This window comes from Rhea pennata, chromosome 22 (assembly GCF_028389875.1).
Source record: "Rhea pennata isolate bPtePen1 chromosome 22, bPtePen1.pri, whole genome shotgun sequence".
NCBI lineage: Eukaryota > Metazoa > Chordata > Aves > Rheiformes > Rheidae > Rhea > Rhea pennata.
In genome coordinates, this window is record NC_084684.1 from 2,978,636 (window position 1) to 2,993,270 (window position 14,635).

Genomic DNA, 14,635 nt, shown 5'->3' on the forward strand with positions numbered 1-14,635 from the left:
TTAAGCTGCTGTCCCGAAAAATATTTCTCCTGAAACTATGTACTGAAAGTATCAGACGCGAAACATTTATGTATCAGACAAGAAAACGGTGGCTATATGTTGAAATCCATTTCATTTTTTAATTCAGAGGTTGCCAATGTTATCAAAGGAACCACTTTCAATCTCTGGAACAGGTTACAGTGCCTGTGATTTGTCTAGAAAGCTGTAAAGATTAAATCATATAGAACTGAAATATACAATGAGCTCTGTCATTACAGAGTATACTTGAATGCTCACAGCCATGTGAACGTGACTGTTCGCAGCTAGCGGATACACAGATTGCTGTTCTCTAAAACTAAATACAAATTCTTGTGTTTCTCTAGAATGAATTGTATGCACTGGAAAACAGTGAAGTGCCCTGACTGGTGGTGAGGAAAAGTGTGGCCAGTATTTGTCCTACTCAGTTTTGCTTCCTTCTAGTATTGTTTTATGTCAGTACCAGGTGACTTGACCTGCTGCACAACAAGCACTCAAGCCCCCCAAAAATATTTATTCTCTTTTGCCTCCTTTTTCACCTCATGTAACTGCCACTGACAGGGCAATACTGACAGCTGAAAGAAATGGAGTTTCCGATGTCCATCTAAGCATTAGGAGTAGCTTAGCTTTGGAATGAAACAGAACATGTACAAACACAGAAGCAGACAAAAAGGATTCACTAACTACCTCTCTTGCAAGGCTTAGTAGATGAACTAAATACACCTCTAGAGGCAAAAGTTATTTTTAGAAAATATTTTATGTTCTAGACTTGCAGTGATGAATGGAATTCAAGGCGTAAGTACTGGAACTAGCAACATTTAAAACTAGAACCATTTTTCAAGCGTACTACAGGTAGGTTATCCACTGATGAAAGTCGATAGCTGGATCCCATTATGCTGAGGTTTTTGTACTTTGTCTCTGGGGCTGTGGTTCCAGGAAAGTGAAAACCTCTCTGGGTTTGTTCCTTCAATTGAAAAAAAGTTGATAATATATCTCCCCCTGCATTGAGAGACTTAATGAATAAAGGATATCTAGTGGATACACTACATTAAGATTTTCAAAGAGACTTTGACAAGATTCCACATCTAAGGCCATCAAAAAAAACTATATTGTGATAGGTTTGGAGGAAAGGTTATTTTATGAATTTGCTTAAAGGATAGGAAAGTTACAGCTAGTTTAAAAGACATGGAGGAAAGAGCTTGGCACAAAGGTCATTTTTTGGGATAAAGAAGAGTTAACAGTGGAGTTCCCCAGGAATTAGTGCTGGGATCAGTTTTATTTAAAATCTTCATCAAAGATATGGAGAAAAGTGCACAGCGAAATCTCTAGGTTTACAGGCAGTACTAAACTCCTTCAGGTAGTTACATGACATGGAAAAGGCAAAGAAATCCAGAAGGTGCTCACAAAACTGAGCAGCCAGATAAAAGGGTGGCAAAAGGGCTTTATGTAGATAAATGCAAAGTTATTCATTTAGGGAAAAATAACCTCAGACAGGCCTACCTGGTATTGAATTTGCAGCTGGCAGTTACCATTCAGAAAAGTGATTTTGGAGCCATCCTTGATGAGTCTCTGAAATCATCTGCTCTGTGTGCAGGTGCAGTCAAAAAGCCAACAAATTGGTGAGCATCAAGAAAGGCATTGAGAACAAAACAGAAATTATCCTTTTGACACTATTTGAAACTCTGGCCAACCCTCTTTGTGAATGCAGTACATAGTTCTGGTCTCTGGATCTCCAGAAGAACGTAGTGAAATTAGAAAAGATACAGAAGAGAGCAACTAAAATGACCAAGGCAATGGAGCAACTAATGAAGAAGAGGATTATAAAAAGGTGGGAACTCATTTCGGAGCCTGAGGGGAATATGACCAAGAATGATAAAGTGAATGCAAAACATTATTGTAACTCACTATTGCATTAAATCCTGTAACATAAGAACCAGTGGCACTCACTGAAACAGGTAGGAGGTCAGTCTTAAACAGGTAAAAATACCTCTTCACATAGGGAGTTGTAAATGTCTGTAATCTGTTGTCACAGGAGATCGTAGGGGCAGGTTGTACCAGGAGAGTCAAGAGATTAGGAAAATTAATGCAAGAGGTTCATAAATGAATATTAAGGGCTGGGACAAACTCTCTAACATACTTAATCTAATTGCAGCTGATGCTGTAGAAGTATGAAGAATACAAACAGCAGGTATTAACCAGGCTTAAGTGCGCTTCCTAAATAGCAGCTCTTACTGCCACTGTCAGAGACAAAATACTAGGTTATTTGGAGCACTAGTCTGGCCCAAGAGGGTGTTTTTTATGTTCTTATGTTCCTTCTGTGTGTTTTAAGCTAAGTGCTTCAGATGAAAGATACTGAAGTTGCACAGCTGTTATTACAGTAGTCTGCCCAGGGTAAAACTACAAAGCAAGTAATTGTTTTTGTGGTTCCTTTTTTTGACTACTAAGGCACACTTTGTCATCTTGCTCATTTTCCATTGTCCTGTGTGAAAACATAGTCAGCACTATTACATTTACAGTTATCAAACAAGCAGCATAAAAGATAAAGAATTTGCGTAAGACAAGCCAGTTGACCACAAAACAAAATAGAAATTTTTTAAGAATAGAGACATGCAAATCAGCATCACCTAGATGATTATAAGCAATTCTTCTAAAACAAGCAGAAATTAACAATCTTCTAGGAAATAATTACTGTGGCTATTTTTCAGTTCCTTGCTGGTAGTCAGTCAATTTCTTTCCTTCTCCCTTTCTACGGGGAGGATTAGAGACCTTCTGAGCAAGCTTGACATCCACAAATCCATGGGCCCGGATGGGATGCGTCCATGGGTACTGAGAGAGCTGGCAGATGTTGTTGTCAGGCCGCTGTCCATCATCTTTGAAAAGTCATGGAGAACTGGAGAGGTGCCTGAGGACTGGAAGAAAGCCAGTGTCACTCCAGTCTTCAAAAAGGGCAAGAAGGAGGACCCAGGCAACTATAGGCCTGTCAGCCTCACCTCCATCCCTGGGAAGGTGATGAAACAGCTCATTCTGGATGTCATCTCCAGGCATATGGAGGAAAAGAAGGTTATCAGGAGTAGCCAGCATGGATTCACCAAGGGGAAATCCTGCTTAACCAGTCTGATGGCCTTCTACGATGGAATGACTGGCTGGGTAGATGAAGGAAGAGCAGTGGACGCTGTGTACCTTGACTTCAGCAAGGCTTTTGACGCTGTCTCCCATAGCATCCTCCTAGAGAAGATCAGGAAGTGTGGGTTAGACAAGTGGACAGTGAGGTGGATTGAGAACTTGCTGAAAGGCAGAGCTCAGAGGGTCGTCATCAGTGATGTGGAGTCCAGTTGGAGGCCTGTGGCTACTGGCATCCCTCAGGGCTCAGTATTGGGTCCCATCCTGTTCCCATCCAACTTTTTCATCAATGACCTGGATGAGGGGACGGAGTGCCTCCTCAGCACGTTTGCTGTTGATACCAAGCTGGGAGGAGCAGCTGATACACCAGAGGGCTGTGCTGCTATTCAGAGAGACCTGGACAGGTTGGAGAGCTGGGCAGAGAGGAACTTCATGAGGTTCAACAAGAGCATGTGCAGAGTTCTGCACCTAGGGAGAAATAACCCTAGGCACCAATACAAGCTGAGGGCTGACCTTCTGGAGAGCAGCTCTGCAGAGAAGGACCTGGGAGTGCTGGTGGATGACAAGTTGACCATCAGCCAGCAATGTGCCCTTGTGGCCAAGAAAGCCAATGGTCTCCTGGGGTGCATTAGGAAGACTGTTGCCTGCAGGTCAAGGGAGGTGATCCTGCCCCTCTCCTCAGCCCTGGGGAGGCCTCATCTCGAGTACTGTGTCCAGTTCTGGGCTCCGCAGCACAAGAGAAACATGGAGCTACTGGAGAGAGTCCAGCGTAGGGCTATAAAGATGATCAGAGGGCTGGAGCATCTGTCCTATGAGGAATGGCTGTGAGTTTGTTTGATATTTAAATGTTGAGAATAGTCTGGCTTTCATCACAAGAGGCCATTTTTAACTTTACTGATGATTTGAAGTGATCAAAAACCATGAATCAGACTTCAAAAAATACAGATATTGCCCTAAACTATGATGGATGCAATTAGTTTTATTTGCTTTTAGTCTTTTGAGCCTGTGAGGCACCTTTTGATCATACTTCTTCAAGAAACATGAAGTCTGTAAACTTAAGAGTTCTGTTTGTGTTAGTGGAAACAGGAATTATCATCACTTTCATTGGAGAGTTGAGGCTTTAAGAAAAATAGTAGATGTTGCAAAACATGTGACAAAATTGGAAGTGTTGGTAATACTGGAATAGATAAAACACGTCTGGGTCTCAAGCTTAACGCCTGATTCTGGCCAGAATTTTCACAGCTAGTGGAAGTAATCAGATGTAACTTTTAATCCATTCCTTCATGTACAGGAAGCAAGTCATGAAATCTGAGTATGTATCCAGAAGTCCTCTGAATTTTGTAGCTTTGATTCAAACTCATTTCCAGCATGATACTCGGAGAGACAGAAGAGAAGAGAGAAACACTTGATGTGAGCTATGAAGATCAATGCTTCCCATTGCGTTGGACGATCCTCTCATTTGCTAGATGAAATAGGTTCTGGCATGCTTCCTTTGAATGTGTTCCTGTCTTATATACCACTTTTCAGATTACCTAAAGCAATATGTGTTCACTTCCCTTATAGTAGATTCAGGATCATTGTCACACAGGGTGTTTCTATAGTTTAACACATCAAGTTCTTCTCAATGGGATATCACTTTTCAGTGGCAGTGGTAGGGTGACGAAATTCCTTTCCCTCCTCTTCTACAGGAACCATGATATCATTCCCAGGAAAAGATTCTGTCTCCTGCTCTGGATAGTGCATTGCCAGCTCCTCTTCTTCCATGTTTTCCTGGACGTGAACATCATTTTCACATCCTCTGACAGCGCAGTTCTTGCCACTAGACACTTCAGAAATGGATCCCACAATGACAGTATCAGCTTTCATGATGTATATCTTTTCTGAGGAGGAAAAAAATAGTGCTGAGTACAGTTAGCAATCACTGCTGTCTCTAGAGATGGTTCCTTTTTCTGTAAAATTTTGATGTAGTACTTTACTTTTATTGTCTTCTTTTTTCTAATCAGAGGTATTCAGATCAAGTCTATCACCATGAAAACACAGAATTTGCTAACCTGCTAAAGCTTTTAGAATTCATGTATTATGAGTTGTCTATTTCACCGGTTATTTATAAGACGCTTTTAATTTTGGAATCAAAGCAAGCACTGAACACACTAAGTGATAAAAATGGCTTGGACATCCTATACTGCACTGTCTGGTTTTGCAGCACTGTCAAGGGGACTCTGGGGTATTTTTAGATCAAGTAGATCTAGCTCACTGGTAATAAATTAGATACTCTGGGACTTAAGGAGAAAGAAGAATTAGAAAAGGCAGCGAAATACTTGCAAGAGTCCATCGGAAGAAACGATTAGTTGATATCTGAAGAGGATAGCTATGAAGGACCCAAGGTTTATGCTTCTGCTGTTTCTAGGAGCAACAATATCTGCATTAAAAGCAGCCTTTGGGCAAAGATCAGCACTGTGCAGAAACTCTGGGTAATTGACTGGGGTCTTAGGACCAGCAAAGAAATCTGTTTCTTTCCAATGGAGAATCAGTTACAAATTTTTCCAGGATACACTTGAACTAGTGTTGGCAATGCTGGAGCTGGTGAAACATGTATTAAAAGATGATGACATAGAAACAGAAGTAAAGACCACGTGACTTGAGAAGGATGATTCAGAACTACTGCAAAGTTCATACCGGATGCCAGAAGGCTCCAGCAGACTCTGAAACAGACTAGAAGAAAAAAAGTCTGAACTTCTGCTTCACATTAAAGCAGTGCTATGAACCCTGTTCTATGAGCTACATGTAACAACCACTCTTGTTCATTACCATCTGTTGGGGCATAATAAATGTGAATATACTGCAACACAGAATCTGTGGTCTCCAACAGGTGACATGTTTTTCAGACCCTTTATTGACCAGCTGTTGAAAGAGTATCAGTCACTCACGAGGATCCTTCCACATTACATACATGCTTAAAAAAAAAAAGAAAGAAAGAAAGAAAAGAAAAGGAGGAAATTATTTTCTGAATTTGAGAAGTTGTTTCACAATATCAGACTTTAAATCTAACCTAAAGATCGTGCTCTTCTGCTAGCTTAGAATGAGAGCTACCCAGAAATTCTACCTTCCTTCTTATTGCCAAGCAGAGTCAAAGCCCAGTACAAATTTATTTAAATCTTAAGTACCTTTCATAGGCCCAGTTTATACCTTCTGGGATCCTGGCCTGCTAGTTAACCTTTTCTGCAAGAGAGAGCCCTCCCCTCTCCCTCACTCTGCGCTTTACTGAGGTACCTAATTCAGAAAATGAATACAATAGTTTAAAAATAAATTAACGGGCTGAAGAGAAAAAAGGTACATTTTTTTTTTTAATACATTTTAGTGATTAATAAATTCACTGTGAGGGAAATGAGAGCGCTTACTTCCATGCATGGGCACACTCTGCCATAGGAATAGTTAATCATTCTTCACAGAATCCTAGAATGATTGAGGTTGGAAGAAACCTATGGAGATCATCTAGTCCAATCCCCAAGCAAAACAGAGCCAACTCATATCCTCCACATTGGCTTTAAGCCTGAATTTCCTTTAAGTGTTATTCTTTGGCTTGGATCTGTCTCTGATACTTGTCTGATTGCCAGAGGAAATGTTTATTTCAAATTATAGAGTTTGCACCAAATGGAGACATAAAAAATAACGACTTAGCCAAACAACTGGGCTAAGTTCCAGTATTTTACAGGTTGGCAGACTAGCTTTTACCTTGTGTGCCCATCTTCCTTTATGAATTCAGCCCATGGTCTGACAGAAGGAAAGGAAATGATATTTCATCTTCTCTGTAAGCAACATATACAGAGGAGGGAAATAGGAAGAACAGGGAATGGCAGGGAATTATGTTGTTCATTTCCTTGTTCATTTCCTTTGACCATTCTGCCTGCTCAGAGAGCAGTCTCTCTCCCCAAACAGGACGTATCCTTCTGCAAAAGCCTATTCTTTGAGCTGCTTAGAATAACATACAAATCTCTTGGTCTCTGGCAGGGTCTGTGGCACAGAAAAGAGAAGTTGCATTTTCTGCTTTTGCTTTTCCATATTCTTTCTGTGCTTTTGCCCCAAAAGAAACAGGACTAGATTCCAGAAATCCCAGGAAAACAGCTATTTTTAAAACAGCTTTGGATTTGACTTGCACCTCATCTCGAGTATCGTGTCCAGTTCTGGGCTCCCCAGTACAAGACAGACATGGAGCTACTGGAGAGAGTCCAGCGTAGGGCTACGAAGATGATCAGAGGGCTGGAGCACCCGCCCTATAAGGAACGGCCGAGAGAGCTGGGCCTCTTTAGCCTGGAGAAGAGAAGACTGTGGGGGGGGGGGGGGATCTTATCGATGTGTATAAGTATCTGAAGGGAGGGTGTCAAGGGGATGGGGACAAACTTTTTTCAGTTGTCCCGTGTGACAGGACAAGAGGCAATGGGCAGAAATTGAAGCTCAGGAAGTTCTGCCTGAACGTGAGGGGGAATTTCTTCACTGTGAGAGTGACGGACCACTGGAACAGGTTGCCCAGAGAGGTTGTGGAGTCTCCTTCTCTGGAGCTATTCAAGGCCTGCCTGGATGCAACCCTGTCTAACATGCTCTAAGTGATCCTGCTGAGCAGGGGGGTTGGACTAGATGATCTCCAGAGGTCCCTTCCAACCTTACCGATTCTATGATTCTATGAAAAAAGACTGCCCATGGTAAACAAAATCAACAGAACAGGTCTGAAAAAAATGTTCCAGTTTTCTTTCATTTCCTATTATCTATCAGCAATTCTTTGTGTAGAAAATGGGTTTTAACTGAGTGACTTTTTGTAGGAAAAACTGTTGAATTCTGTATTTTTTTTTTCCTTCGAAAAAACTTTCAAATGACCTCAAAATTGGGTTTGGAGATATTGCCAGGATGTCTTATGCAGATTGTGTCTCAAGTAACAATACTCCTGCTTTGAGTAAGCTTTCTTGACAGACTATCTCCTACCCTGCGGCATGGTCAGAGACTTTCATGAGACATTCTTCTCCCGGGACACCAATGGGAGATATATTTGAAGCTGTTACTGTGTAATCAATAGGAGAAAATGATAGCTTGAGGCATGTGAAGTACAACCTTCATTAAATATTACAGAAACATTTTCAAGATCAGATATTTCAGTTTTCAATTTTCTTCTGCAAACTAACATTTTTTTGAATGAAAAAGAGGAGGAAGAACGAAGCACTTTTCTGTCAGGTACATAAGAGACTAAGTCAACGTGAAAATAAGAAAGCATTATATTCAAATGAATAAACATGCCAAAATTCACATTGCAAAGGCTTTGGATACTTTTGCACTTCAATAATAATTTCAGAAGTATATGTTGTACCTATGATTAAAAAATTAAAAAGATGAAGTTAAAAAATGAAAAAACTCACCAATTCGGTTATTTGTATGCTCTCTCACTCGAGAATCAAGAGGGCAATCCAAGGCATTTCCACTGTTCTCAGTCACATCAGTCACACTCAGATCAGGAGTACATGCTTTTTCTGTGCTGGAGATCAAGTTGTTGTTTCTTTCCAAAGCGAGGGTTCTGTCAACTAACTCCTTCTCTTCTGGCACTTTGTCAGGAGTTAGCAAGATCTTCTGCCAATATAAAGAAGAGAGTAGAATTGGGATCAACCTAAAAATAACACCATGAGGACTGCAATATCTGCAGAATCCTTCTGAGGTAGTCAGAACAACATAATGTGCCTCACAGGAACACTGCCGTAGGGAGAAAAATTTTCCAAAGTGCCAAATTGATACAGGAACATAAGTTTCTTTCAGCTAGCTTCCTGTGTCACTTGAGGTCATATTTTAAAATAGCATTATATGCCTAAAGTCACAGATAGGTTTTCAGTGAGTTTTGCAAAAATGACTAAGCAGGTTCTATCCCTCACTTCCACTGAAATTCAGTTTTTTGAACCTGCGTGGATGCTTCGGTAAATTCCACTGCCTTGTCTGCAGCTCAGATGCCTATGTATCTTTGTAATTCCATCTATATGCCATTTTGCAAATCTGACTCAGTTCTTTACACACATTCATTAAACACCACCTTTCCATTTGGGAAGCAAATGAGGCATTAGAAGTCAAATAAATTTCCAGAGGTCACATCCCTGTGCTTTAGAAGTAAGCCATCAGTCCTAAATTCATTTGGCACAACGTCTTTTATGCTATGTAGGATAAGAACATAAAATAATCTGAGACTCTGCCTTCCCTGTATGAAGAGTTGCAGGCTTGGACAAAATTTATCTCCCTGCAATTTTTACACTGTATGCTCTGTTGCAGAGTCTACTATCTTGCCATGTAGTAGTAGCCTACATTCTGGAGGCTGCAGTTTAGTGGCACATTTCAGCAGAGTATAAGAGAAGAAAGAAAGAAAGATGCTAGAGGTAAGATTTTTTTAAAGGGATTTGTTCAGAAAGAACTTTAACAAGATGTTTTCCATGTGTAGTAGTAAGATAACTAAATATCAGAGGACAAATCTGTACAGATGTGCAGTCATAATGGTGAGAGACACAGTCAAAACTGAAAATATATGGTTTAACTTCCTCTTAGATACTGCAAAGACCTGCCACCTTCCTATGGAAAAACAAAACAAGCCAGAGGTTGAACTGGTTGAACTTCAAAATGCAATTGTCTCAGCGGAATCTCAGATAGGAGAAATAACTTCAGACTAAGTATTATTCAAAGAAATCTGTTCTAGAATTAATTACAAACAGTATTTTAGAAGGGGGGCTAGAATCTGAGAAAAGCTAAATGTCCTACATCACAAAGCCTCTGATGGTTCCTATTTCTATTTCCAGAAGGTTTGAAACTAAAAAGAGAAAAAACAAAGACTTTGAAATGTTGAATTTAAAACTCTTTCATGTGTCTGATTTGCTATGAAACTAAGAGCTCCCCGCAACTCAGGAATTAGCAGTGATACGTTGAAATTACTATAGTTAGTTGCAGCCAGATTTGTTAGAAAAAAAAATATTTCGTGTGTGTGTGTGTGTGTGCGTGTGTGTGTGATGTGTGTTCAACATCTAAAGAGTAAAATGATTTTTTCCGAAAACATGTAACTTTAGACTGAAGAGCATTTTCATTAGCAGCTATGCAGATTTAAAGATAGCAAGCTTAACAAACTCTAAACTAGAAGACTCAGAGGATGAAGGTTGCCATAATTTTACTAAAACTGGAGGACTAAACAGTATCGGGATGATTTCAGCAGCTGAAGACTTCCTTTCTGTTGTTACCATGATTTGTTACCTTGATGACTGATATTTGTACTGTTCATCTGCACATTGGGATACTTGCTTTGCCCCCCCCCCCCCCCGCATTATTTTTTTGTTGTTGTTACTTAGCAACACACTCCCAGCCTGGATGGATATGTATAATAATTTCCAAAGAACCTATTCAGGCTAATAACCTGCAACCTATACTGTTGAACCAGACACCGGTCCTGAGGAAAACTTTGCCAGACAAACAACACCCTTCCTGTGCCCACATTATGGCCATGTCCAGCCCTAATGAGGAGGAGGATGACATGGAGGGAGACAGAAGAAAAGTTGAATCCCACTTATGTGACTGAAGCAGCAAGAGAAGAGTGACACATGAAGTTCTCCTAGAAGGCAGAAAAAGCACGTTCTTCCTGTGATTTCTATCTCATGGAATGACATATGAACGGCCTAAGGCCAAGCCAAATACTCCCTTCATAAGCAAGACTGAGCATCACGTTATTTAACATCATGTTAAATTTTGCAGGATGGAATCAAAGACATAAATGAGATGTATTAGGACTGGGTGCTTTTCTGTGCCTAGAGGATCACAGGTTACAATGGAAAGTCCAAATAAAAAGGCAGACAGTATTTAACAGGACATTTAAAAACATCATTCATTTTTTGCAATGGAAGGGAAAGAGGTCTGTTTTGGAATATCATTCACACTTACTGCACATTTGTTCACTAGATCAGAACCTGTAACGGAAAGAGAAAACAGTATCAGAAGAAAATTCACAGCCACCAAAAGAATATTAATATTTGCTCTGATGTATCACCTGGTCATATCCTAAACCCACTCTACAGCTTAATCCACCTGCCTTATGCTTTCTTTACCACTGAGGGCCCACTTACATGATATGGCTGAGATGAACGTGTTCCTGCCAAGTGTGAGAGGTCCTGCTTTCCCCAAAATCCTTTGTGGCCACCCCTGTCACTTCCTCCACACCACAACTGGTGCTCATGTAACCACATGATGAACTGATAACACTTGCTAGTTAAGCTGAACAACTTATTAAAAAAGAAAAAAGTGAATAGCTTGCGACTGGATTAACAAGTTGAATCAATTCCTTGTGTGGTCAGATTAATATTAAAGGTGGTGCAGAAGGGATTGGATTTTTTGCAAGGATGGAGGGAGGGAACAGTGGAAAAAAGAAGAAGGAAAGTGGGAAGAATGGAGCATACAGCACCCTTCTGCAGTACTATGAAGCTAGGAGGCCCAGGCTTATTATCTAACTTCACTTTAACACGCTGCCACCTGTATTTTCAACGTATCAGCCTTTTAGTGCTGCACAGCAATAGGATCTATTGTATAAGGCAAGTGAGAGAGCAAAGCACCATTTTGAGAAAACTGAGATGCACATGAGAGGTGTTAAATCCCATTCCTGAATAAGTGAGTGTAAAATACTCTGATACATGGTAATGAGAAAAATCTAACACAAGAGAGGAGGGCAGTCAATGAAAATGGAAGTGCTGAGGGGGGATTAGTTAATAGGGCAAAATGAATTTACTCCAGGAGATTTGTATAGACTGTTGAGGCTAACATGCCTCCCAGATCTTAATGCCCAGAAATGAACATGGGACCTGGGCATTTATTCCCATAGGGCCTCTCAGCACTGCTGCACTACCCACCAATCATTCAGGTGCAATGGGAAAAAAGTGCCATCTAGTGGACTGCCACATCCACAGCATTTCTCAGCCACATGTGACAGGTAACAGAACCATCCTTTCGTGTGTCAGATCCATACATTTGACATGAAAATGTTAAATGTTTTAAATCAAAGTTCCATAAATTAAAGTTCCATATTAAAACTAGCCATTTTTTCAAAAGGCAAATGGATTACAATTCCTGGTCAGTCAGTTACTCACCTTGAGATCTGGGCCTGGATTTGTGTCTGGTGACTGAATACAGATGTGCTGATAAAAGAGATCGTTCATTTAGCAAAAGTCATTGTGGAGCATACAGACTATAACAGCATTACCACACGCACAGGTCTAGCTGTGAGACCAGCCAGCCACCCTGCTCATGTACAACCAACCTACCACATGCACATCCTGCTTTCCGTAAAAGAAGGAATGTGGACATGCAGGTACACCCAACATGTAACTTAAGGCAAAGCTACAGAGCACCTCTACCAGCAAAAAATCTCTCTTCCTCTCCAGCTCAGTGCCATCAAACCTGATCCCTAGAACCAACAAATACCCACAAAAGGACTTCAGAAAATATAGGTATCATTTAATTTAGTGTTGGTCCTGAAGGAAGAAATCACTGGTTACCATTTCCCCACCCAGCTTGTAGTATCTTCCTCCACAACTTCACATCTGCTTCAGTCTTTCTCTAATGTTCTCCAAGATGCTTAACAGTTTGCCTACAACCCTTATCTGGCCTGCTTTCACCAGACACTAGTAAATATTCTCTTCCCCAGTGATCTCTTAACATTTTAGGAGGTATTTTAGTTTCCATATGGCACGTACTTGGAGATTAGACAGCATGCTATAGGTCACAGCTTTAAAAACTCACGCTTTCCCTTGAGGATGAGGATCCGTCTCTTGCAAACCTTCCATTTCCAAAATAACAGCATGCCCACAAGTAGCACTATCACAGAGAGAACCATTCCCCAAAGAACAAGACCTATAGCACAGAAAGGGAAAGGGTGGACAGGAGAGGCCGAGAAAAGGCAGAGAGGGGACTATTAGTATGGCTGTGTGTTTGTGGGACACCATTTCACAAGCAGTAGGGATTTGTGGGAAGCTCCTACATGAAAATAGCTTTTTCTAAAAATATATCCAAATAAAACCTGCTAGACAGAGCAAACATTTTATCTTTGTTACCTCCCCTTGTTGTCTTCCCCTTGGCTACATCTGAGGTAGGAAAAGGGCCAGCCAGAGCTTTCTCCTCAGCAGTTGAACTGGGGTTTTCAGCTGTTACGTCACTTAGAAGGATACTAGCAATGGTCATCAGCTTCTCCTCAAGCCTCGTCACATCAGAATTATTTGTTTCATTGCTTAATCTCACAGACAAGATGCCTGAGGTGAGGTAAGTGGGAGCTTGGTCCATGCAAACTTGATCGTGTGTGGCATTTCCTGTGCTTAGCACTACTTTGTTTAACTTGGCACAACTAGGGAATGAAAGAGAACAGTGTATCAGTGCTAGAGGAAACTGCACGGTAGAAGATAAGGAGGAGATTGCCTATGGGACAAATATCCCTTTGGTCGTTTTTGTGCCAAGTAGATGTATTTGCTTTTAGTGACAAGGTCATTAACCCTCTTCTTGCCCCTGTGGCATTGTTTCTTGAGCTGGATGCAAACCCAATATTCACATGCATGTATAATCCTGTACTCAGGATAAACTGTATTCAGTAAGCTAAAAATAAGGCAAGAGGGATTCTTACTTCTCTCCAACACAAAGCTGTGCAACAGGTATAGAGAGGCCTCCTAAACCCTGCACATGGGCACAAAACTATCCTATTGACTCTCAGATAAGTCATTATACTTTGCACCAAAAGAGCTGTCAGGTCTCCCTTCAGCTTTATCAGCTTTAGACCTCCTTTCAGGTCCTTTATTAGCTTTAAGTAATTAATTAGTCACTTTAAAAAACGACAGTCTTACTCAGTGTGGGGCTTGCAGATGTCGGTGCTGGAGTTCTGATTGGAGAAGGTGCCAGGAGGACACATTTCACAAGAAACATCAGTTGTTGAGGTGCCTGAAGAAAAATAATCAAGTGAGGACCAAAATGCACCAGGTCCAGGCCTATGGCCAATACCAAAATATGGAGGAATTTCTACCTTTGACTTTGACTCCAAAACCAGGCTTGCAAATAGTGTGCCGCTGGCATCGCATGCAGGTGTTCAGAACAGGAGTCTGACAGAACAAGCCTGGTCGGCACTCACACACACGGCTAGAATTGAAGGAACATGGGGCTTTTTCCACAAGGTCAGATTCTGTAGGAAAGAAATTAGGGAGTAAGAAGGGATCACCCTGCAAGGAAGAGGCAAAGAGGGGCCCAAAGCTGAGGAACATAACTTCAAAGACTCAGGAAACAGAATGGACTGTTGGCACTCTGCCTTGGCAGCATAAGTCATGAATAATCAGTGAAGCCTGCAGACAAAGCCTGCAGACAAATATCTTCTAATATAAGATAAAAAGTAGAAATTAAACTTGGATGGCATTTAGATGAGAGAATTTTCAAGCAGGTACAGGAAGTGACACCGATTACGTGCAAGGTAACATTCTGC

General features: G+C 41.0%; 1 protein-coding gene across 3 annotated transcripts in view; it reads right to left on the reverse strand.

Annotated features, from left to right (window-relative positions):
* Window positions 1-3,728: 3,728 nt before the first annotated feature.
* The window catches only part of TNFRSF8 (TNF receptor superfamily member 8), a 29,862-nt gene continuing 18,955 nt past the window's right edge, over window positions 3,729-14,635 (reverse strand). For 2 of the 3 annotated variants that reach the window (XM_062593596.1, XM_062593595.1), the window contains exons 4-11: window positions 14,186-14,341; window positions 14,010-14,103; window positions 13,233-13,519; window positions 12,922-13,032; window positions 12,270-12,317; window positions 11,074-11,099; window positions 8,538-8,745; window positions 3,729-5,015 (exon numbers count right to left, since the gene is read on the reverse strand). In XM_062593596.1, coding sequence (XP_062449580.1) covers window positions 4,768-5,015; window positions 8,538-8,745; window positions 11,074-11,099; window positions 12,270-12,317; window positions 12,922-13,032; window positions 13,233-13,519; window positions 14,010-14,103; window positions 14,186-14,341 — 1,178 coding nt within the window. In that variant the 3' untranslated portion in view covers window positions 3,729-4,767. Of the gene's footprint in view, window positions 5,016-6,019; window positions 6,089-8,537; window positions 8,746-11,073; window positions 11,100-12,269; window positions 12,318-12,921; window positions 13,033-13,232; window positions 13,520-14,009; window positions 14,104-14,185; window positions 14,342-14,635 lie in introns of those variants that run through there. The other variant, XM_062593597.1, reaches the window with a different exon arrangement.